Raw genomic sequence first — 25059 nt, forward strand, 5'->3', positions numbered from 1 at the left:
ACTGCCTCTCGCCCCATGTCAGCTGGGATAGGGTCCAGCCGACCTGTGACCCCTAACAGGATAAGCGGTTGAATGAATGTTTCATCTTATTAGAAAAAGTTGTCAGTCTGTTTATCTAAATTAAGTCATTTTTATTGCAGCAAAGTGGAACTCATGAACTGAAAAAGCAATTGTTTTATTATTCTAGTAGACTACCAAAAGTATAATTTGTATATATATATATATATATATATATATATATATATACAGTACAGGCCAAAAGTTTGGACACACCTTCTCATTCAATGCGTTTTCTTTATTTTCATGACTATTTACATTGTAGATTCTCACTGAAGGCATCAAAACTATGAATGAACACATGTGGAGTTATGTACTTAACAAAAAAAGGTGAAATAACTGAAAACATGTTTTATATTCTAGTTTCTTCAAAATAGCCACCCTTTGCTCTGATTACTGCTTTGCACACTCTTGGCATTCTCTCCATGAGCTTCAAGAGGTAGTCACCTGAAATGGTTTCCACTTCACAGGTGTGCCTTATCAGGGTTAATTAGTGGAATTTCTTGCTTTATCAATGGGGTTGGGACCATCAGTTGTGTTGTGCAGAAGTCAGGTTAATACACAGCTGACAGCCCTATTGGACAACTGTTAAAATTCATATTATGGCAAGAACCAATCAGCTAACTAAAGAAAAACGAGTGGCCATCATTACTTTAAGAAATGAAGGTCAGTCAGTCCGGAAAATTGCGAAAACTTCAAATGTGTCCCCAAGTGGAGTCGCAAAAACCATCAAGCGCTACAACGAAACTGGCACACATGAGGACCGACCCAGGAAAGGAAGACCAAGAGTCACCTCTGCTTCTGAGGATAAGTTCATCCGAGTCACCAGCCTCAGAAATCGCAAGTTAACAGCAGCTCAGATCAGAGACCAGATGAATGCCACACAGAGTTCTAGCAGCAGACCCATCTCTAGAACAACTGTTAAGAGGAGACTGCGCCAATCAGGCCTTCATGGTCAAATAGCTGCTAGGAAACTACTGCTAAGGAGAGGCAACAAGCAGAAGAGATTTGTTTGGGCCAAGAAACACAAGGAATGGACATTAGACCAGTGGAAATCTGTGCTTTGGTCTGATGAGTCCAAATTTGAGATCTTTGGTTCCAACCGCCGTGTCTTTGTGAGACGCAGAAAAGGTGAACGGATGGATTCCACATGCCTGGTTCCCACTGTGAAGCATGGAGGAGGAGGTGTGATGGTGTGGGGGTGTTTTGCTGGTGACACTGTTGGGGATTTATTCAAAATTGAAGGCACACTGAACCAGCATGGCTACCACAGCATCCTGCAGCGACATGCCATCCCATCCAGTTTGCGTTTAGTTGGACGATCATTTATTTTTCAACAGGACAATGACCCCAAACACACCTCCAGGCTGTGTAAGGGCTATTTGACCAAGAAGGAGAGTGATGGAGTGCTGCGGCAGATGACCTGGCCTCCACAGTCACCGGACCTGAACCCAATCCAGATGGTTTGGGGTGAGCTGGACCGCAGAGTGAAGGCAAAGGGGCCAACAAGTGCTAAACACCTCTGGGAACTCCTTCAAGACTGTTGGAAAACCATTTCAGGTGACTACCTCTTGAAGCTCATGGAGAGAATGCCAAGAGTGTGCAAAGCAGTAATCAGAGCAAAGGGTGGCTATTTTGAAGAAACTAGAATATAAAACATGTTTTCAGTTATTTCACCTTTTTTTGTTAAGTACATAACTCCACATGTGTTCATTCATAGTTTTGATGCCTTCAGTGAGAATCTACAATGTAAATAGTCATGAAAATAAAGAAAACGCATTGAATGAGAAGGTGTGTCCAAACTTTTGGCCTGTACTGTATGTGTGTGTGTGTGTGTGTGTATATATATATGTATATCCCCACCCCTAATATAAACTAAAATGGAACTTTACATGAGCAAGATAAAATTACAAGGAAAAAGTGACAGTGGTGTGGTTAATAGCAGCAGAGTCAGCAAGTCTAGTATACAGTATGTCAACAGCATAAATATTACAATAATAATATATAACATGATAAAGTTATGAGTGTTTGTCTGTATTAATATGGATATCTAACAGAACAAACAGTTTATCATATCGTATAATTAAATAGGAGATATAGTACAAAGTAAAATGTAATAATGTAACATAGGATATTATATTGTATGGCAATAAAAGTAAATACTTAGTACTTAAATAATAAGTAATGAATATGGGATAATATATAACACACTATATAAATCAGTCCATTGCTTGTAATATCAGCTTTCTGGCTTTTGTCAGACAGCTCGGCTGGCACTGATGGAGATGATGGAGCTCTGGAGGTTTTGTCAGTGGAAACAATTTCACAAAATATCCACTGGGGCAACAAGGTCAGTGAGAAACAGCTAGATATTGTCAATGCCACTTCACTACCTTTGTCCGCAGAATAGCTGCTGTCATTGCATGAACATGTACAAGCTGTTCATGTCATGCAGGTTATGTAGCTTACATGAATTATGAATCGTTTGTGTGTGTTATATCACAGACATGCATTACTGATGCTGTTACTGTGAGCTGTCTGCACACAGGCAACACAGGTAACGTGGACAGGGCTTTGAATAAAGGTGCAATTTCCACAGTTTGTCAGTTGTTGTGGCCAGGTAGCCTCTCGGGTTGTTAGTCATTTTTGATCATTTGTAGCGTGCGCTGGTGCAGCCTTTACGCCATCATTTACATATTTAACAGTGTCTCAACAAGCAGGAGGGGAACATTTTAGTCATGACCATCAATTTCGATGGCAAATTGAAACAGCTGCAGCTAATTAATGTTAATGCTGTGGGTTTGTCAATTAACCACAAAGGAAACTCTTGGCTGTTGTGAAAATGTCTGTACTGTTTAAGCCTGGTCAAAGGTGGTTTCTCTCATCATGTTGATGTTTGAAAGGACAGAGTGTCTTTTTTCTGGTGGGCGGACCTCCTCTAGATAAACGGCTTGGCTTCACATCATGTCGCTTTCAGACGGACAGTTGGCAGCTAGCTCTGTAGCTGTTGAGTGTAAACTGCCAGCTGTTAGATAGTAGTCAGACGGCTGAACGTCCCAGTGGTTTTAAGTTTCTGTCAGTACTGTAGAATCTTTCATTCGTATATAAAGCCATGGTGATTATTCAGACTCCTATCAAAGCTGCAGTCAGCTTTTCTAATCCAGAACACTTTTTGTCTAAATTCAGCCAGTATCTCCTGATGGTCCGCGAGCTGTCTGTTCTGTGTGGGTGCTGAGAAAAACATCCGGTGTTCATACACAGGCCTGGCTCTGTAAATAGGAAACAAACAAAGTGTCTCAGGCCGAGCCTAATCCAGCCAATTGAGTGTTTGTGCTTGAGCACAGGACTGGGAAAAGGCCATGGATGTATAAAGCTAAAGGTGATGGAGTTGAGAGGAGCAGTAAATGATGGGAGGGGTGTATTTGTGGTGTCATACCACGGCCCAGAATTCTGAAGCCCTATTAGTCTGATGGACAGAAAACCCATTTCTCTGAAAACCCTTAATACCAAAAACAAATGCCTATCGTCTGAAGTGCCACTTATCCGAAAATACACGCCCCCTACAATTTGTTTCAGTTCCCCAGCAACATTTAAGCGACAGATCCCTGGTGTTTTTATTGACCCTTTGTGCCGTTTCCAAGTGGTGTTTGAGCCACTGAACTCAGCTGTTTTTATTGACCCTTTGCTTTGTTTTCCAGCGATGTTTGAGCCACCGATCCCTGGTGTTTTTCACCAACCCGTCCCTCCTTTTCCAGTTTTGGGGCCATGCCACTGTTCAAACGGCTCAAAATTCTGAAGCCTGATTAGTCTGACTGACAGTCAATTTCTCTGACAACCTGTTATCCCAAAAACAAATGCCCATTGTTCTGAAGTCCCACTTATCTGAAAATACACACTACTTGCAAGTAGTTTCAGTTGCCTGGTGACGTTTGAGCTACGGATCCCTGGGGTTTTTACTGACCCTTCGCAGCATTTCCCAGCATCATTTGAGCCACTTAACTCTGCGATTTGCGCCATTTCCCACTGGCGTTTGAGCCACCGAACCAAGGTGACCCTTCAGAGTGTTCCTCAGCAGCACCTGAGCCACTGAACTGGGGTGTTTTACAGACACTTTGCCTTGTATCCCAGAGACATGTTGAACCACTGATCCCTGCTTTTCCAGTTGTGGTGCCATGCCATTGTTCAGACGGCACAAAATTCTGAAGCCCCTGAACTCTGAACTCTGTTTAGTCTGATGATCTGACAGTTCATATCCCTGACAACCTGTTATCCCAAAAACAAATGTCTGTTGCTCCTAAGTCCTGCTTGTCCGAAAATACACACTCTCTGCAATTTTTTTTCAGTTCCCCAGCGATGTTTGAGCTATGGATCCCAGGTGTTTTTACTGACCCTTCCCTGCATTTCCCAGCAACATTGTAACCACTGAACCTATCCTTGCTTTTCCAGTTGTGGAGCCATGGTATAGTTCAGACGGCCCAAAATTCTTAATCCCTATTCCTCCAACAACTTGTTATCCTGGAACAAACTGCCATTGCTCTTAAGTCCCACTTATCTGAAAATACAAACTCCCTGCAATTAGATTTTCCCTGGCAACATTTGAGCGACGGATCCCCGGGGTTTTAACCGACCCTTTGCACCGTTTCCCAGCAGCATTTGAGCCACCAAACTCTGGTGTTTATGACTGACCCATCCCTGCTTTTCCAGCAGTTTTTGTGCTACAAAACATGGCTGTTTTAAGCCAAAACATGATCTTTTTCCAACCATTACCAAGTGTTTTTTGTGCCTAACACTAATCACACATTAACCACAGCATTGTCCACAAACATAAAGTTGCAGCGTCTATGCTACAAAGTAATGTACAAATGTAACATGTCTGTGGTTTACAGACAGTGCAAGCATTTTTCTGGCAACTGGGTTCTCACTGCAGGGAGTGTGTATTTTCAGAGAAACCAGATTTGGATCAAAGAACGTTTGTCTTTGGGATAACAGGCTTTCAGTTCAATGGGACTTTTATCAGGGCTTCAGAAATTTTGGGTGGTTGAAACAGTGGGAAATATCAACAATCTGTACACAAAAGTCGCTGACTCCATCTTTAAGTGTGCCTTTTGCTGTCTGTTGTTTTCTTCTGTCACAAACAAACCTCACATATAAAATGAAAGACTAGAAAGATGTTTTCCACTGTGAAGCTGACAGCAGCTGTTCACAGTAAAAACAGTAAATACAGGTTGAATCCCCAGCGTGTCATATCAATCGGTAATAGAAAGAAAGAAATTTGTGCTGTACGAAAATGTCAAAGCTTATTACTTTATGAAAAGTTAGTGATGTTATTTGTCATGCAAACAACAAAATGTTATAGAAGAACGTGGCATCATCACATCAACACAGCCTTGTGTTTAAAGTCAGCAATAGCCTCAAAACCATCCTGGCAAATAACTTACTGTCAGCAGCAGAGGACGGCTCTCTTTGACAGCTCCCACACAGCCCAAACAGCCAATCACCATGATGATGGTCCCCACTGCGATGAGCAGGTTGGCTGCCGACAGGGAGGGAAGGGATGATGATAGGGTGGCAAAGTTTCCCTGGGTCACTGAGAGCCAGACTCCCACCCCAAGTATGCCACATCCTCCCAACTGCAGAGGAAACACAAAGAGGCATAAAGCTGTCAGACAACACAATCAAACTCATCCTAAACAGGAACACAGTCAGACATTGTGCTGCATAAAAATATCTGCAGACTTGTGGCTTTTGGTTTGTTTTTTGTTTTTTTCATGGCGGTGAGGATGTGCAAAGATTGAAGAGAGAAAACCAAAAAGACTCTTGTCAAAGACTCAGAACAGCAGAAACAATTGGATCAACAGAGGAAGCAGAACAAAGCAGTCCAAGTCCCCAAACAACAAAAAGTTAAGAAGAATAGTTCTACATCTGGGAAAACATGCTTATTTGCTTTTTTGCAAAGGTGGTGAAAAGACTTATACCACTGTCTCATCCTTCCTGTAAATGTAAGGCTTTAGCCAGCAGCCAGTTAGCTTAGCTTAGCTTAGCTTAGCACGAGGACTGGAAGCAGAGGGAAATGGCTAGCCTGGCTTTATGCAAAATCTGCAAACTAGCACCTCCAAATTTAGCAGGTTAAATAACTCCAAAGTTGTTAGCTTAAGCCACACAAAAAACAGTGAAAAACAACAACAGCTAACAACAGCAATTACTTCCAGGTGGACAACTGGCAATTGATTTGAAATGTGCAGATATGTGAAATTGGCAAACTTGCTTATTTCTGTTTATATTTGTTCTATTTGCAGCTGTAACTGTAACTTTCCTTGCACTGAGGCTAAACAATGCATTGGTGTGGACAGGGGCTGAATCAAATGTATTTTAGCTACCTAAAAAAAAAAAAAAAAAAAAAAAAAAAAGTTTAAATTACACTATATTTGGAATAGTTTCACTTCTTTACCCTTCACACATTCACTGATGGAGGCAGCAGGAAACTGGCAACTCCTGTGTTTTGCAAGGTAAACTAATTTTTTTGTCAATGGACTTTGGTGGCTTCGGTTGCCTATCCAAAAGGCTTTATAACAGCAAAGTAAAGTGGTGCAAATATTCCAAAATATAGAGTATACTTACACTTTTGTGTATGTTTTTAGGTTGCCCTTTTTTAAGGTAGGCTAGTTAAAAATGAATCAAGAGGCAGCATCCCCTCAGTGCTGCTTTATTTTATACACATACTGCACAGGTTTTCTACCCCAAAGGACTGTCTTAGTGCTAAGTAGGGCTGTAACGGTACATGTATTTGTGTCGAACTGTTCGGTACGTGACTTTTGGGTTCGGCACGACCCTGTACTGAATTACTGGGCGCAGGATATTATTTTATTTCATTTTGTTTTATTTTAACTCTGTTTTTGCGAGCCGAACCATTTAAAATATCTAGTTCCCCGACAGACATAACTGAGTGATGGACCAAGTCCGACTGTAAATCTCCGCCTTCACTTTGTGCAGCGCATTCTCGCATTTTGACAACATGGCAAGTGAGCCTGACGAACCTGAAGACCCACCCTCAAACCTTAAGTCCTCCGTTTGGGAACACTTTGGTTTCAGGGTAAAATACGAAGATGGAAATAAACAAGTTGACAAGACAAAAGCAGTGTGCTGACATTGCAGAACAGCGGTCGGGTATGTACTTGGAAACACGTCTAACATGCTAACACATCTAAAGTGACACCACCCGAGTTTGAACGTTAACCGGCTCGACTAGAAAAAGCAATCTGGTGCAAACTACGATATCGTCGTCATTTAAAAAGAAAGAGCGTTTCCCTGACCATCGCACTAAAGAAATAACCAACGCCATTGGAGTTGAGTAAAATTGTTTAAGCTGCACTTTAGATATAAGCATGTTTTGTTTACTGCACTTTAACAAAGTGGGAAAGCTAAGTAAGTTCCTAGTAATGTCATGATCCTGTTTTCAGTTAGTTAAGTCACCCATTTTGTGTTCATGTTTTGTGTCTTGTCCTGTACTTCCTGTTTTATTTTGAAGATTCACCTGTCTCTCCTTGTCTCCGTAGGTTTTACTTCCTGTCTGGCGCTGTCACACCTGTTTCCTGATTGTTCCTCCCCAGCTGTGTCTCATCACCCCCTATCACCTCATGTATTTAATCCTCATGTCTTCCCCTGTCTTGTTGCCAGTTCGTCGTACGTCACAGTCTTCGTCCCAGCATTCTTTCTTGTCTCGTCTTGCTGGTAATCACAGTTTTGTCATTGATCTAGCTTTTGCCTCACGATTTGGATACCTTAGCCTGTCTTGTTTGATTCTCTGTGTACCGAACCCTGCCTGTCTTTTGTAATAAACCTTGCTTTTGTCAAACCGGGGAAGAATTGAGCCTTTGTGTCCCTTCTGTGCCACGTTTATGACAAGTAAAACTGAATCTGAGCAGGCTTTAAAGCTGACCAGCTGCACTATACTTTTTATTTTAATTGAGTAAAATTGTTTAAGCAGAAATGTATATTTATATTTTTCATTCAAAAAATGTGTTAAAACAGCAGGATTTTATTTTTCACTTTTATATTTCTATTTTCATTCAAACAATGTGAAAAAGCAGGATTTTATATATATATATTTGTTTCATTCAAAAATTGTGTAAACAGAGTTAACTGCTGTGGTGGTATGTTTTAATAAGGTTACCAATAAGTAAAAGATATTTAATAGTTGTCTATTTTTTTCATTACTGTACTGAAAAAAAACGAACCGTGACTTGTGTATCGAGGTACGTACCGAACTGTGATTTTTGTGTACTGTTACACCCTTAGTGCTAAGCTAAGCTAACTTGCTGCTGGCTACATATTCAGGCGTGAGATGGTGACGTCAATCTTCAATCATTTCACTGCCAGCAAGAAAGTGAATTAGTATATTTCCCAAAATGTCAAACTTTTTAACGTCACTTTTAAACCTGTAGTTCAGTTCACCTGAAAACATAATAAATGCATTTTTACACTCAATAAATGATCATTTTTTCTTTTTTTTTTTTTTCTTTTAATGCATTTCATATTCACTTAGTCATACGGACTGAGAGGTAACTCTGGACAGGTTTTGCTGGCTGTCATCATGCGTTATCAGCACTACAGGTGACTCATGTCATGAGTCATGTTGCACATTATTGCACCTTTTTTGTTTTTGTTTGACCTCTCTGGTGTCACAAAGACGTAATTGTTACGATCAGTATTAGTCCTGGTTGCAGCTGAGCCTAATATATGATAAATAATGACAAGAGAGTAGAAAACAGGATGAAAAAGGGGCATCTTGTACTGTAATGTTATCGGAAGGATAGTTACTGTGTGGTCGCTTCTTTCTCTCTCCCTTTTTAATGAGGAACTTCTCTTTTATCTTTCTGATGTATCAGGGAAAATCCCTGCTCTCATGTGCTGACACATTAGCATGTTCACCAAATAATTCTACATAATTATATAGGGTTATATAGGTTGCTCAAACAGATCTTTTTGAGCATTTGCATTCTTTAGAGTTCACACAATAAGTAAAAATACTTGAGTTTATAAATTCATGTTAAATTACACGTCCAGTAGTAAGTCTGTTGTGCTTTCACACCACAAACACACCAGAGTGAACCAAACCAAACAGGATACTCCAATAACCTGTTAATTAGCAAGTTGTTTATTTACATGTAAACACACTGATTGTCACTTCTGGCTCCAAAAAGTGGATTGATTGTTTACAACATAACTACAAATTAGTATTTGAATCAGTAACAAAATTGCCACCAAACCTACCTAGTTACATTTTGGGCATTCATTTGGGTCATGTTTGGGTAAATAATTACGGTTCAGTTATAGCTGTCTTATAACAGTTGACTGTAGTGGAATTGAACTGGAATCACAGTGGTTACAGTCATCTTAAACCCCTTTTACACCAGCTGATCAAGGGTGGAATTTTGCGCCCTTATTCCGCCTTGATATTCTGTATGAAAGATAGAATTGTGGATTGGAGGGACAGAGATGTCTCGCCTTTAAGACAGCAGTGGAGGTACTAACAGAGCCAAATCAACTGTGTAAAAGGGACAGCTGGCAGCACGGGACCATGGAAGGGATGAGTTTTGACATCATGATATGTGTGTGACCAACTGTGGGAAGATTAAAAAGCAGCTAGTGCAGTTAGCAGCTAGCTCAAAGAAGAAGAACAGCAGCTGAAAATGTCTGCAAATTGGGTAAAGAATTCGTTACCCTCTGAGCAGAGGACGAGATCAACCACCATATAACAGGAACGGAAAACTGTTGTTATTGCCATGTTAATGCCATTGTTATTGTATACAAAGTGCTGCTGACGCACATATGTCACACTAGAGGCTGATGCTGTTTATGGAAGGTGTTACATGTTACACCCGTCTTGCCATTTATGTTTCTGGGTTGCCAGCATGCTGTCTAGAATCACACACAATGGGGTGGCATTATGCCACCGTTGTTTGGTTCTGTATGAAAACACAAAGGTGGCATAATGGAAGGACTTTATAGCAGCTCTATCACTCAATCTATGTGTGGAAAGGGGCTTTAGACTGCAGGCCCACTCAATCCTGTGTCCTAGAAATTACATTTATATATCAATATACTACTAAAATATCATTAAATAGTACTAATCAGCTGGTTAGGTCTAGGCAACAAAAGCACTTTGGATTAGGTTTGAGAAAGATTGTGGTTTTGGTTAAATGTTGGTGCACATTTATTTGTATTAAACCAAAACCATGATCCTCCCTCACTGTGGCCAAGTGTCCTTATATAACCAATTAAAAGTTAACAATGCAGTCGTCACTACAAGTGAATATTTCATTGCAAGATTGGATATTTGGGTGGAAAACAAATGTATTAACTTCTAAAGGAACATGCCTTCATTAACATTTCCTTATTATGTTAATAGTTAACGTAATCTGATGACTATTACATTTCCTTTAAAATTTTGCATATGTAGGCAACTAGGCTAACAAGTGTGTATCACAGAAAATACACACAGTTAAGAGGATTCATATTGTTATGTAACAAGTCAACCCAGAAAAAAAACAGCAATTTGAACTGAGTGATAAAATATTCAGTCGTAGGCCATACTGCAGCATGTTGTCAGAGAAGTGAGCAGCTGCTCCAGCAGTCACTGCAACCAGCGTCTCCTGATCTCAGGCCTTGTACTCAGTGTACAACTTGAATGTTTCGTGCACCTTTCTTGTTTGTATATTAACATAATGTCTTGGAGACAGTGAATATGTTTACATGCACAAAATATTCTGTTTTTTTGCTTTTATTTCAAAAAGGCAATATTCCTATGAAGCTGTTTACATGGCTAATAAAATGAATATTGTATAATATTCCTGTTTACAAGCAGTCAGGCATACTTTACATGCTCTAACATGCAGTTACATGCTCTAACATGCCATTTATCACATCTAAATATAGAAAAGTGGAACAGTTGGAGCCATGTTAACAACTTGTGCCATTTTGCCTCACAAGAGGATTCTTTCAAAGTTTTCCACCTTTAGCAGACTCGTTTGACTATGCCAACAACGAACTGTTTAAAATAATGGATGAAGCTACCATTGTGTCACCCACTGGTTTGTGGACCCCTGTTTCGAAGCCTAGAGTTTGGCATATTGGCTTTCACCATTTTGTTTTTTTATTTTGGAGCCGGAGGCATGAGTGATGGATCTGACTGAGGACCTAAGAATACAATCTGCAGACAGCCAGTCAGTCGAAGAGGCCATGTTCTTAATTATACATAACCTTATGAGCTACAGAGACCGAACTCATTTTTGTACCAGGTTGTTTATGTCTGCTGTAAAGTTGGGCATTTTAGCATGGGAATTTAAAGGTCAGCTGTGGCTCAGGAGGTAGAGCGGGTCAACCTGGTCTCGCTCCAAAATCGTTGAAAACCTGTGCTTGCTCAGTGACTGATGATATGTGGCCTGTCGCCGTTTTTATGTAAAAGCGCCCTGTGGTGTCAAACGCGGCATGACAACAATGAAAGTAAAGGCAGCGGAAATCAAAGTAAGGCAGGTGCGAGGGGTGGTGGGTGGATCCAACAACCACCGACCTTCACCTGGGATGCCGATGTTCACTTCCCGTAAGACTGTAAAGCCAAATCCTGTTCTTCTTTCCTAAACCCAACCACGTGTGTGTGTTGGCTAAATATAACCACATGTGATCTTCAAGGAAACAATGTCAATTCACGGTGTTGTACCGACATAGTGCATTTATTTTGAAAGAGAGTGTATGCAAACTGTACTGTGAAAAATGGAAATGTATTTGAAAACAGACAGTGCATGTAACAGGCTGAACTTAACACTGCCCATCACACCCATAGTACCTTTCAGGTCATATGTCAGTGTGGAACGTCCATGACTGAATGTCGATATGTAGCGAGGTCTAAGTGAAAATGTGTTGAGCAGGTTGTCCACAAATTGGAAAATCTGCAGCTCGATCCATGGCTCCTTCAGCCTGCATGTCAAAGTGGCCTTGGGCAAGATACTGAACCCCAGATGGCTCCTGATGGCTGTGACAAGTACTGTAAAAGCACTTTGACTGGTGGGAGGACTAGAACAGCGCTATACGGGTGCAAGTTCCTTTACCATTTAATTGCTTCTGGAGCCAGCTTCAAGTGGTCATTCAAGGAATGGCTTCATTTTCTAGTTCCAGAAGTTGCCGCTTGGCTTGGTGCAGACACAGCCTCCCTCTACCATTCCTCAACCAGAAACTTGAAGAAGTCTGAGGTGCGATATTTGCACATATACTAAAACCAGCTGATATCCACGTCTTTCATGATGTTTGAAAGTAGGTGTATTTTTCCTTCTGATCAGAAATGTGGTCTTTTCATTTGGGCATATATCTCTACGCCAGCCTTGCAAATGATTTGTATACAGTGTATCCATGACAACGCACAGACCTGACTGTAAACAGCCAAGAGGCTGTGCATTGCAAACTGCAGAAAAATTCCCAATAGAGGCGCATATCTGAATGTGCTATATACATGTCCAAAGAATGCTCCTAAAAGTGGCATATCCCACATGTCTTAATGGGAAAATGCTTCATTCAGAAAAAGACCTAATTGGGACTATCTTAATGGAATATGGCGTTGACATGACCCGTATCAAAATCGTATAATATTGGAATATTGGAATGCGTGTGTACGTAGTCAGGGTTGGCCCACTTTGTCTCATTTCATTAATAAAAACAGGTTTGATCCACAAAGCCTGTAATTCTTTGAACATTTCAAAGAAAGAATGCTTGACTTTCTCATTAAACACACAGAATCGTGATTTCAGACTAATTATCACCTCCATGAAAGAGGTTTAATTTATTAGACCAGTTACAGTCGAGGCCATGTTTGAAGAATTCAGCTTCTTAGGGAGGAAATCTGCACTTTTTGAGTCCAGAACAGGAGTGTATCCCGTTTCTTTTGAATATTTTACTGATGAATCACAGCATGTTTGCCTTCAAACGCACAGAATAGCAGTAAGGGAGAAAAACATTAATACATTTATGCAAGGATCTTCAGATGCATCTATAGGAACACATCCATTGTGCACACTTTCAAGGGCCACTTGCCAGAACTCCCAAAGGCAATAAGATTTACATGGCTAAATACACAGTTATTGTATCCCCCCCCCCCCCCCCTCCACACACACACACACACACACACACACACACACACACGCAACTTTTCTTTCTATTTCCAGCCTTAACACAAGATCTTATTTAATGAGCTCTTGAGCTCAAAGTAGGGCAAGGCTAAAATAAAAAACACTCATGTGGGGCTCCATTCACAGAGGAAGGTTTCTGTTCACTATCTAACACGGCTGGTAGATTTCAGCAGCTTGCAAATGAAGGGTCTTTGGGTCACTGTCGCTCACAATGGACCCTTATTACGCTCCAGATTGTATTCTGTAATGAAGATTGGCTGCGGTGAGAAGGGTGAAGGATGAAAAGGAAATGCTGGGAATGGTGGTGGCAAACATTTTGGATATGTTCTTTTTCCTCTTATTTTGTTTAGACACAAATCAATGTCAGAATAATCACGCATCTAAATTTGTCCTTGTCTGTTATTGTAAGTCTTCTTCATGGATCAGATTATGATCATGGCCCAGTACTGGAAGAATTTGTTAATCGGTGTGACCTGTCTTTCCTCCACATTAATGTGTCTAAGACCGACGAGATGTTTATTGATTTTTGGAGAAGGCCGTGCCTTCATGCTCTTTGTGTGATCAATGGGGAGCCAGTGGCAGCTGTGCAGCAGTACAAGTATTTGGGCACTGTCTTAGATGACAAGTTGAATTTTGATTTGAACACTGACAGCATCTGTAAGAAGGCAAACCAACGCCTATTCTTTTTAAGGAAGCTGAGGAGTTTCGATGTAAATAGGACACTCATGAAATAATTCTATTCTTTCTTTTAATATTGTCTGTCGGTTTGGTACTGTGTTGGAAAAAGTGGTCAAGTTGTGCTGTAAGATCACTGGTGTTGCTTTGAACAAACTAAAGCACCTATGAAGAGAGGGTCACCTCTAAAGCTCGGTCTATTGACTCTCAACATTCCCTCCATGTTGAGATTCAGATGCTTCCATCAGGGCCGAGGTTTTGCCTCTCTAAATGCAGCACTTAGTGTTACGGATCCTCCTTTGTCCCGTCTGCTATTGCTTATCTTAACTGGCAGTGACCACTAATGTCCATGATTTACCCCTGACAGTGTGTGATACTGGATTCTGTGTGTTATGTATTGTACTGTCTGTTTTGTTGTTCTCATGACTACTGTCTATATCTCAAAATGCCCCTCGGGGACATTGAAGTTTTACCTTACCTTACCTTGGTCTCTAAACTCAGAAAAATTGTGTGAAAATACCCAGCATTACCTCCCAGAGCCAGAGGTGACATCTTCAAATCCCATACTTCTTGTGACCAACAGTCCGAAGGGAAACGATTTGCCATTTATAGTGAGCTTAAGCAAGAAATCCCTCTGAACTTTTGAACAACTAAAATCAGCAACTGTGTATTTCACACTGTGTATCATAGTGTAAGACTGACTACTTGCAACATTTAATCATCACAGTTTCCAAAATGTGGTCTTGTTTTTGCAGCTCGTTTTGAAGGTTCTAAAAGAGCCTTAGTTGTAGCAGGTTTTTGAAAGGAGTTTTACTTTCACTCTGATCACAACTGGTCTTGATGAGCACCCGTCCCCCCCTCCAGTAAACAACAGCTTAAACCTTTACAGTTGCACAGATTTGCAGTGTTTAAACTGATGCAGCCATCTGGACTGCCTCCTCTTCTCACAGCAGGTTTATGTATTTGAAGCAGAGCCTCTGACTCTGGCTGCTGATTAAGGCCCAGCAAGAGAACGTACAGATCTCTTCAATAAATACCTATCAACTAAATTGCCTTTATTGTATCTGAAACATCACAAAAGTTGGCCCAGTGGAGCAGAAATACCCACACTGATATCATTTTGATACGGTGATGAAAGGAAGTCTCTCTGAATGATTTCCCTGATAAAATATACATGTGCAGTAGATGTACTTGACTCCTGGGCTCACGATGTATAATACAGGTGGATGTTTTAATGACTACATTCACAGTGCATTGCTATCACCGCTCTGATCTCACTGCAATTATGGGTGCTGTATCCCGAGCATGGGTCAGGAATGCATATTAATATAATTATGTTGGTATGATTAAGGTCATAATCTGAATTCTTACTCATACATGAATAAAATGGGATGCTCTCGGGGCCGAGGATTAGTAGAAGAAAGGAAGTTTTCATGTGCAGCAACACAGCGAGAAATGTTAGTTTGAATTCCCACGCTTCATGTTTTATTTCTTTTGTGGCACTTTGATGTGTGAATCACGTATTCAGTTTGTCCTAAAAGAGTGAATCCTGGTCCTTAAATCTGCTTTTATGGACATAGCCTGGTGAGTTTGTTTTTAATATATCTCATCCCTTACATTTGTGTTACCTTTGTGACACATTTGAATCATGAAAATGGTGGAAAAACCTGGAACTTCTGCACTTTGACTGGGGTTAAATTCTGAAACTGATCACCACCGTTTGGGATAATAAGCCGAAATTATTAATCAAGTTGCTGCTGATACTCATATTTAAAAAGCAGCAGAATTTATGCAGTGATGATTAAATATGTATCTGACTCATTGGAATAACAGCTGTAGCCTAATGAATTTGGCACCTTATTCTTCATTAGCTACTTAATTTGAATATTGCAGTTCCTGGTTTAAACGTGCTAAGATGATAAGCTTCAATTATTCATATGATATGAACAGAAGTTGAATGCCACTCCTGAAATTGACGTGGCGCGATCAGCTAGAGAGAAGACGTATCACTGTTGCACACTTGTGGGAAGCTGCCACTTGAATGTTATGTGCACTGCTCTTTACTAATGAGAAAGAGATAGGAGGAGTTTAGCACCTGAATGATTTTTCCCATTCACACACTATGAATTTGCACTCACAGCCAAATGCTCGCACTGTGGATTGTTGTAAAGAGAGCAGCACTGCAACATTTCCAGGCAGACAAAACACTAGGCTGTTCACATACACTGTTTGTACATATAGTTATGAAAAGTAATGCACCACACTCGGTGCTCTCCTGTGTCGAAATCCTTTGGTTGATCCATCCAGCCACCCTCTGCAGACTGTGGCAGCATCAGCATCAACTCTGCTTTAATTTCAACATACAATTCCTAAAAAGCTTTGTACTTGAAAATGTTGTTTTCTGGGGGCATTTGCTCAAACAACTGATGCTGCCATTTCTCTTGGGGCTTCTTGTTTTAGCTCTGGCTTGGTCTACACCAGCTTCTGGGAGAAATATCAGTGCTAGATGTTTGACTTTTTCCACAAGCCACATGTTTGCTTTGGCCCTCTGCCTCTCGGTGCTGGGCAGGTAGTGTACACTTGGCTTGTCTCAGCTGCTTTCCTAGAAATAGCAGCCTGTTATATGGGAGGGCTGCTGTGAGCCTCAGGGGCTCAGCCACACTTTACATGCAGATTGAGAACCAAAATAATGATTTAAAGTTGGCTAAAAGTCTGTGTAGAGCTGCAGTGGGTTCGGCACTAGGAACAACCCTGTCACTTTGCACTGACTCATTTGAATTGATATTTTAAAAAAAAGTAACTTAAGGAAACTGTTTGCCTGATGAGGCACAAAATTAAACTTCAACATTTTAAAAGGCCATTAAAGCTACTCATAAGTTTGATTTTAATAAAACTTGGAGAGTTAATAATTTCTGTCAGACTGTATTTGCCCAAGGCATTTCTGAATAATATCTGAGGATGACATGTTTCATTCGGTTAATGTTTACATGTGACATTTTTATTTATACCCACAGTCAGCCCACACACGTCCTGGGTGTCAGTACTGAGCAACTTTTGAGAACAAGTCATGGCTGCCAATATAAAACTCTGCCATGTGGCTGCCAATCGTGACTGAAACAAACAACTTTGTAATATTTTTTGTTTTACATAAAAATCCCCACCATCAGAACATATCAGTGTAAAAAGCAAAGCTGTGTATAATTCCTGCCAAAAACAACCAAGTTTCATTAACAAATCAACAAGAGAGGTCATTTGAAAGGCACCGACAAACGCTGAATGTTTCAAACTGACTCAAAAAAGGATTTTCTGATGTGCCACAATTATATAAGTGAAACAGAGTTTAGAAAACTGCTTGGTTATGGTTTGGGAGAGATCAAAGTTATCATAAAGGACAGTGAGATCATGTGCTGGGGCTGGGGGTTTTAGCAGCCTGCACATGGTGGATATTTCTTTCGTTAATACCACTTTATTTTTGGCCTTAACATGCTTAAAACTAAAAATGAACAAAGAGTTCTACATTTACCAACCATTTATTTTTCCTGGAAGTGTTTAAAGGACTTTTGAAGCAGAATTTAGACCTTCATGTTCCAGAGAAACATAATTGAGCTGTTTACTGAACAACTTTACTGAACAACTTGGAACCAACACAATTGCCAGAAGAAAAGTTGGCATTGTACGTTTTTGCAAATCAAAAATATGTTTTTATGTTGTTATTATGTAGCTGGTATGTTTAAAATTTGTTTTTCTACATCTCAACAATGCTGTGGTTAACGTTTGGTTAGGCTAAGCCACAGAAACCACCTGCTTATGGTTCATGTTTTGGTTTTAAAATCCCCGTTTTTGTGGCACAATCCCTGCTGGAAATAAAGCAATTTCTTAGTAAAAACAACCACTTTTAGTGGCTCTATCCTCAGGAGAGAAACAGTGACAGGTCATAACAAAACACTCATGTTTGGGGGCTAAAAAGCTGCAGGAGAAACAGTGATTGTGATTGTTGGTTTCAAACAGTGGTCTGCAATTTTGCAAGCATCTTGCCTAGGTGACATGCCATTAACGTCCAGATGACTGAGTTGTGGACACAAGTTCAGTTCAGTTCAAGTTCAGTGTCTCCAAAATCCTGACCATGGCACTGTTGGCCATGGCAGATTACTTGGTTTGAGTTTGGAAGCCTATCGTAAACAGTTAGTAGGCTATTTAATCCTGATCAGCTGATATCATCCAAGAGTCATCTCAGCCATATCACAAAAAAAGGTTCCTAATTGCTAGTGGTACTGAAGCAATACAGATAATTTTGAATTTATTTTCTTAGGTTTTAGATTTCTGCCACTGAGACATGTATTGTCAACTACATACACTGGATGTGAATGGGATCTCATTTGTGCTTCTCACATTAATAAACAAGTGCATTTTAAAAAATCTCAAAAGCATCATGAAATACAGTGTTTTTTAGGGCTGCCCCCCAGTAGTCGACCAAACGTTAGTCGACCAGGACAGACACAGGAAGTGGCCACACTCAGCAGTCAGACAGCAGTCAGGTTAATTTCCAGGGCTGGTACCTGCGGTTATTCCACAGGCTAGTTAATAACATGTCGGGCAGGAAAAAAAAAAAAGTGTGGGATCATTTTGAGAAGGTGAAGGACGAACCCAAGGTGATATGTAAACTCATCTTCATTGGTCAACTACAAACATGACGTATCATCTGAAACATGGAAGTAGCTACATGCCCATTAGCCCACAGCGTCATTAACAGGCGGCTCGCTCAGTGTGTGACGTGCACTTGTAGATAAAATATAGGCCTATATTAATGAAGGTTCATTAGTACGGTTTTGTATTTCTCTGTAATGTAGCACAGTGTTAACAATGTTACTGATACTATTCTTTCTCACACCTTCAACTCAAACCATTGTGTTGCCCCGCCCAAAATATATCATTTAATAATTAAATTAATATCGTAAACGTTCAAGGGAGCTAGTTGGCTAATGGCCCTAAATGACGACTATTGATAGACTAGGAAAATTCTTGGTCAGGGGCAGCCCAGTTTTAAAGTCCAGTAAAACACAAAGTGTGTGGATTATTTTGTGTAACTCTTTATTTCAGTGATGTCTGCTGCAGTAGGATGAGCTAGTGGGCCTTCACATGTGTGGTACTGAAAATTAAATATAGAAATGCATTGACACATTGTGGAGGTTGGAAATCTGTTGCAAATTATTCTTATAGCAAGTAGGTTCTGGGATACATACTGTATGTTCCCCAGTGACAGAGCATGTGAGCGGAGTGGAGCAGGTGAAAATTTCTGCTCCTTGCTCGCAGACCTGTCATTTTGCACCACTCATCCGCTCCGCTTGGTTCTGCGCATTCTTCGCTCCGCTCCGCTCCATCATAAATTTTATCCCGCTCCACTCGCTCACCACTCCGCTCAAAAAACTGCGTCATACTACCCTAGCCTGTAATCTTCTATTCACAAATAAAACGGGGTCTGCCCATTTTTCCGACAGCCCATTGGTCTGACATCCCATTGTTCCGACCATATTAAACTCATTGTTCCGAAGTCCCGTTGTTCCAAAATCATCATGATGCCCTGTGGTTAAGGTCTGGTTAGGTTTAGGCACAAAAACCACTTGGTTAGGGTCAGGAAAAGATCATGGTGTGGGTTAAAATGAAAAAGAAAGTGGCAAACACATAAGCCGTGAGCCTGCTTCGCCTCAAGCCTTTCCCAGCTGACCCAGAGCCAGTCGCAGCGCACCATCAAGGCAGAAATACGCCCGCCGGGAGCCGTTCAGCACCGCAGAGGGCTCCCCACACAACCCCGCCCCCAGAGTTAATAACAGGAGGTTATGGTGTTTCATTCTCTTCTCTCTATGACACTTGCGTTTGCTGATCCTCTATGGTACACAAATACAGTAATAATCACATATCGGAACAACGGGACGTCGGACTAATGAGAGGTCGGAACAATGCTACGGCACCAATAAAACATGAGCTTGGTAGATTCTCTGGGGAAGCCCTCTCCCCGCAGTTAGGGACCATTCTACACGGTACCGCTGGCAGGGTGGAAATAAGTCAAAGTGTAGAGGAGACGGACCAGGTTAAGCGGCCGACCTCCGAAGCCCTCTCGCCTCTCCCCGCAGTTATGGGCCGTTCTCCAAGGTACCGCTGCTTCTCTTCTCAGTTTCTTTTCTGAAGTACACAGTAAGCTCCATAGTTTTGAAAGAAAATAGTGTGGGTGTGCGCAGGTGCAAAGATGCATTCTGGGTGGGGCATGAGCGACCGGAGCGAAATTGGAGCGAGAGATAAGGCTCCACTCCACCTTTTAAAAAAAATAGCCACTCCTTGCTCAACACAAAATCCTCCCGCTCCCTGCTCCTCGCTCCCCGCCCCGCTCACATGCTCTGCCCAGTGATGTGGATGGTCTAAGGACCCGTGTATGGCTCTACTTACTGATTTTTTCTTTTTTCTTTTTATAAGCCTTACACATAATCCAGCCACATTTGTTTGCTAAAAAGCTGAATTCATCTCAAGTGAAATATGAACTTAACTGACTGGATAACAGATTTTCTTACTAACAGGTTGTAGTGTTTGAGAGTAAACGGTTCATACTTAAAGACGCTCTTTTTATCCACCAGCTGTTTTATATACAAACGACTGCCGTAGTCAGCAGGAAAAACAGTTTAACCATGATGATCATTCAGTCATTCCTCAACTGCTGTTGGAGGCAGAGGTTGGTTATGGTCTTATTATATGTCTCAAAATCAAGGAGGATTATTCTTGACAACTGTCACCAGTCTCCACACACATAGTGCAGTGATCAATCTTTGATCTTTGTGGAAAACTTGAAAGCTTTTTTTTTTTTTTTTTTTTTTTTTTAATAAGTTTCAGTCTGGTGTCCTAAATTTTGCAGCACTGCCTATGTTCAATAGAGCCAGACTGGAGAGATTTTTGAAGGCGTGATCATTAGAATTGGGCTCAGCTGGCTGAAATATTTGAAAGGCATTTGCTCAGCAAGGCAAATGCCATTCTTGATTGTGGTGGTCACCCCCATAGAGGAGTTTAAAATGTTGCTCTGTGAGAGCCATTTCAGCGCCCTGAAATGCAGCAGCGAAAAGAAGAAGCTGTTTTTTTTTTTTTTAGATATAACATTTTGTATTGGATACTATACCTCCCCTGCACATTAAAATCTAACAGCTTCAGCACTTTAAGTTATCTGGGGCACCTTTTCAACATTTAAAGTATTGCACAAAGCTCCACTGGATCTTATTAAAGTTTAATGTGGTCATGTATTGCCATGTTAATATTGCTCCTTTTCATTTTATACACTGCTGTGTTTGTATGCTCCTGTGCTGGCAACAGTTGTGGCTGGAGGCATTGCGTATTTGGGTTGTCCGTCTGTCCCATTCTCATGGATGTGATATCTCAAGAGTGCCTGGAGGGAATTTCTTCAAATTTGGCACAAACATCCACCTGGACTCAAGGATGAACTGATTGAAAATGTGGTGGTGAAAGGTCACTGTGACCTCACAAAACATGTTTTGGCCATAACTCAAGACTTTATACGCTGACTATGTCAAATAATAGAATAGAAATGATGTAGTGATGAGACTGACATGTAAAATTGACATTGTATTTACCTAACAACAGTGTGCATGACGACAAGGAGCTACATATTGTATGTTGTTGAAATGCAACTTGGCAAATGATTATTATTAGAGACTATTCTTGTTTTTGTGGAGACGTGTGTGTGTGTGTGTGTGTGCCATGCCTGAACACAGTTTGTTCCGTTCTTGTGGATGCGATGAGGGAATTTCTCCAAATTTGGCACAAATGTCCACTTGGACTCAAAGATTAAATGTTAAGATTTCGGTGATCAAAGGTCAAGGTCATTGTGATCTCATGAACATCCCATTCTCGTGAACCTGATATCTTGAGAACAATTTGAGAAAATCTCTTCAAATTTGGCACAAATGTCCACCTGGTCTCAACAATGAACAGATCAGATTTTGGTGATCAAAGGTCAAGGTCACTGTGACCTCACAAAATGCATTTCTGGTCATAACCCAAGAATTCATGCTCTTATTCTGACAAAATTCAACATAAATGTCTAATAAGATAAAATGATAAAATGATGACATTTTATATCCACAAGGTCAAAGGCCAACTTCACTGTGACATCATAATGTTCTGCAAAAACCCTTTTCTTCCCATTACTCAGCGTCATATCTCAGGAACAGAAGGGGAGACATTTAGTCAGATATTGAATTTGTGACACTAGTCCTGGGTTTCCACCTTGAAGCTGATTGTAATCTGATTGTACAGATCTTGTGAGCTGCAGTGTGATGTGTGTGAAGCATCCATTTTTTAGAATCTATAGTGGCTTTGCAGCAACACTGATATTTGAAGCATTGTCTATTGTCATAGCTATATGAGCCTGTGCAGACATGGATGTAAACTGCAACTTGACTGGTTGGTGGAAGCACACAATTGTGAGGCAGTAATTATAGTTAACACTGTTATTTGTCTTTGTAGTCCTTTATTGCATGTGACATGGAGCACTATCTGATGACAAACTTTCAGCTGTAAAGAACTGTTGTGTAGGATTTAAGTAGATATATTGGCAGAAATGGAACATAATATATTAAGTATGTTTTCTATAGTGTATTATCACCTGAGAATGAGAATTGTTGAGTTTTTGTTACCTTAGAAGGAGCCGTTTATAGCTACATAGGGAGTGGGTCCTCATCTATGGAGATTGCCATGTTGCACTGTCATGTTTTTACAGCAGCCCAGATCAAAGAAACCAAACACTGCTCTAGATAGGGCCATTTGAGGTTTTGCATTTTTGCTTCAGCCACTGTAGTTACAAGTCCATACTTGATGAGCAGCATCAGAAAAACACCGATTTTTAAAAAAAATGTAAAACTGCTTTATTTAGTGTGTTTACTGGTTTGAAACACAGAGTCTGTTTTGGAGAGGAGCAGACCTCTGGTATGTTTTAGCAGAACATCTGGACTGGAATAAGGTGAGCACTCATTAAGTTATCAAAGGAACAAGGTGAGTTCACATAGCTGGCACAGGGCTGTAATGTGTTTTTAACAGTTTTAATCACCTGGTCCATTTGTTTTGGAGAGGAAGAGACCTCAGTAGATAGTTTGGCTCCCAGTAAAATCCTCCTGAAAAATTGACACTGAAAGAATTCTAACTGGGAGAAGTTTCAACTGGTTGACATCAGCAATCCTCACCACTAGATGCCATTAAATTTCCCTAATTCTTACACGCTGTTCCTCTGAGAGTGCTCAGAAAATTTTCATCCAAACTCATGCATGTTTTTGCTAAATTAGTGTTTTTGATAGTAAGCCAGTGTATAAACAGGAAACCTGAGGCTGTGTGCTTGGGGATTCAGAGATGCTTAACATCCTGCCTGTTGTTGCTAAGGCGAGCGGAAACACCAAACTCCCCTCCAGCATCATCTTCTCTGGTTCTTTCACAGCTAAAGTACAGAGAGACACTTCAACACGGACTCAAATTCATGCAGCTAGAAGCACATTAGATAGATGTCACCAGCAGAATATAGTGCTAATTAGGAATACTAATTAAATTATGACAAACTAACATCTTTAAGCCAATGTGGCTGAACATATGTTAGTTCCCAAAATAAAATTGGTAATTGAAAACATTGCATATTTTGTCAGAGAGCATAGCGTGCTTCCTAAATCAGTGGGAGCTTATTAACACCAATCAAGTTTCACACCAGCAGCCCATTTGCAAAGACAAATTAATTTATTTTAACTAATGCAAAACTACCCCTCTATCCATTTTTCATTTGAATTAATTTACAGCTACGCCGTTTTTCTCTACATCTGTTCATTTTGAGAAAGTAATTTTCACGAGTGGTGAGAAGAGAGGAGAAAAAAACACTTCTCCGCAGGAATGCTACAGCATGTGAGAAACACGGTCTCACATGACTGAGCCGAAAATCAAAGAGTCAATAATGGAGTGGTGAAATGCATTCACGTCTCATTGATCTGGACTGTCGCAGGAGATACACTATTATGCTCCCATCATTGAAGTGAAAGGCATAAAAGGCTGTTAAATCTTCTGAATATGAAATGAATTTACACAGAATGTATTAACCAGTCTCACTCTCTGAACAATTTGACAAACATCAAAGCAGAAGTTGAAGTTGCTTTGTAAACCAAGGGCACTCAAACTAAAGTTTACATTAAAAGAAAAACTCTTTGGTGAGGCTTTATTAAGATTTACATAAACCTGTTACAATTCATCCATAATCTCGTCACTTTACAAACATTTTGAAATGCAAAAGCCTTGAAGCACAACCTACAATAAATCTGTGAATGTTTGCTCCATGAGAAGATGAGAGAATGTGTGATTGAATTTATCCACTCAACCTCTTATCAAATAAAGCACAATGCAACACAATTTAACCACAGACATTCCCGCAACCAGTCACTCTTGCACTGCACTGTAAGTATGTAAATATCTAAGTATGTAAATAAGTCACATTTTTTATGGTATAAACAATGTATTCGCTCCCTCTTATATAAAGAGATTTGTCAAGCCATTCAAGGGACACAGAAATCTCATCCCACGAATCTCTCATTTGATCTTCTTTGACATGAAATTGCTTTGCCAGAATTCTGCAATTCATGGCAGCACAGATTAGAGCCCACAGAAAATATACTGTCACATCTCCTGTAGGAGGTAAAGTCTTCCTCCCACTCTTCACACTCAAAGCTGTTCTTCACCTGTCCACTAGTCGCCACCGTCCCACCTCTGCTGGTAATTTGACCATCTTTCAGTTACCTGGTCATCTTTTCTTGTCAACTTTTTTTTAGTGTACTCACAGCTCAATTTGATCTCAAGTGTGCCAGACCAGTAAAACCAATAACCTAGCACCTCCGAATATTTCCCTTTCTTTAAGTGTAGAGAAGGACAAGTACATTCTGTTAACATTCATCCATTTAAACAGATGAAAACAGTCTGAGATGTCTTTGAAAAAATTAATTAATTTTCAACAATATGTCTCAGTTTTTCCACATTGATTGAGTCAGTCTACTATAGATCCGAATGCCAGAATAAATATTGTGCGTTTCTACTAACAAAAGATACTTTACATTTGTATATTATCATCAGTCTCTCC

At 40.4% G+C, this 25059-nt stretch overlaps 1 protein-coding gene across 3 annotated transcripts in view; it reads right to left on the reverse strand.

The window, feature by feature from the left end:
• tspan4a (tetraspanin 4a) overlaps positions 1-25059 on the reverse strand; it is a 267734-nt gene that overhangs the window by 98399 nt on the left and 144276 nt on the right. For all 3 annotated transcript variants that reach the window (XM_033620287.2, XM_033620295.2, XM_033620280.2), the window contains one exon: positions 5496-5687. In XM_033620287.2, coding sequence (XP_033476178.1) covers positions 5496-5687 — 192 coding nt within the window. The remainder of the gene's footprint in view (positions 1-5495; positions 5688-25059) is intronic.

This window comes from Epinephelus lanceolatus, chromosome 2, assembly GCF_041903045.1.
Source record: "Epinephelus lanceolatus isolate andai-2023 chromosome 2, ASM4190304v1, whole genome shotgun sequence".
NCBI classification, from domain to species: domain Eukaryota; kingdom Metazoa; phylum Chordata; class Actinopteri; order Perciformes; family Serranidae; genus Epinephelus; species Epinephelus lanceolatus.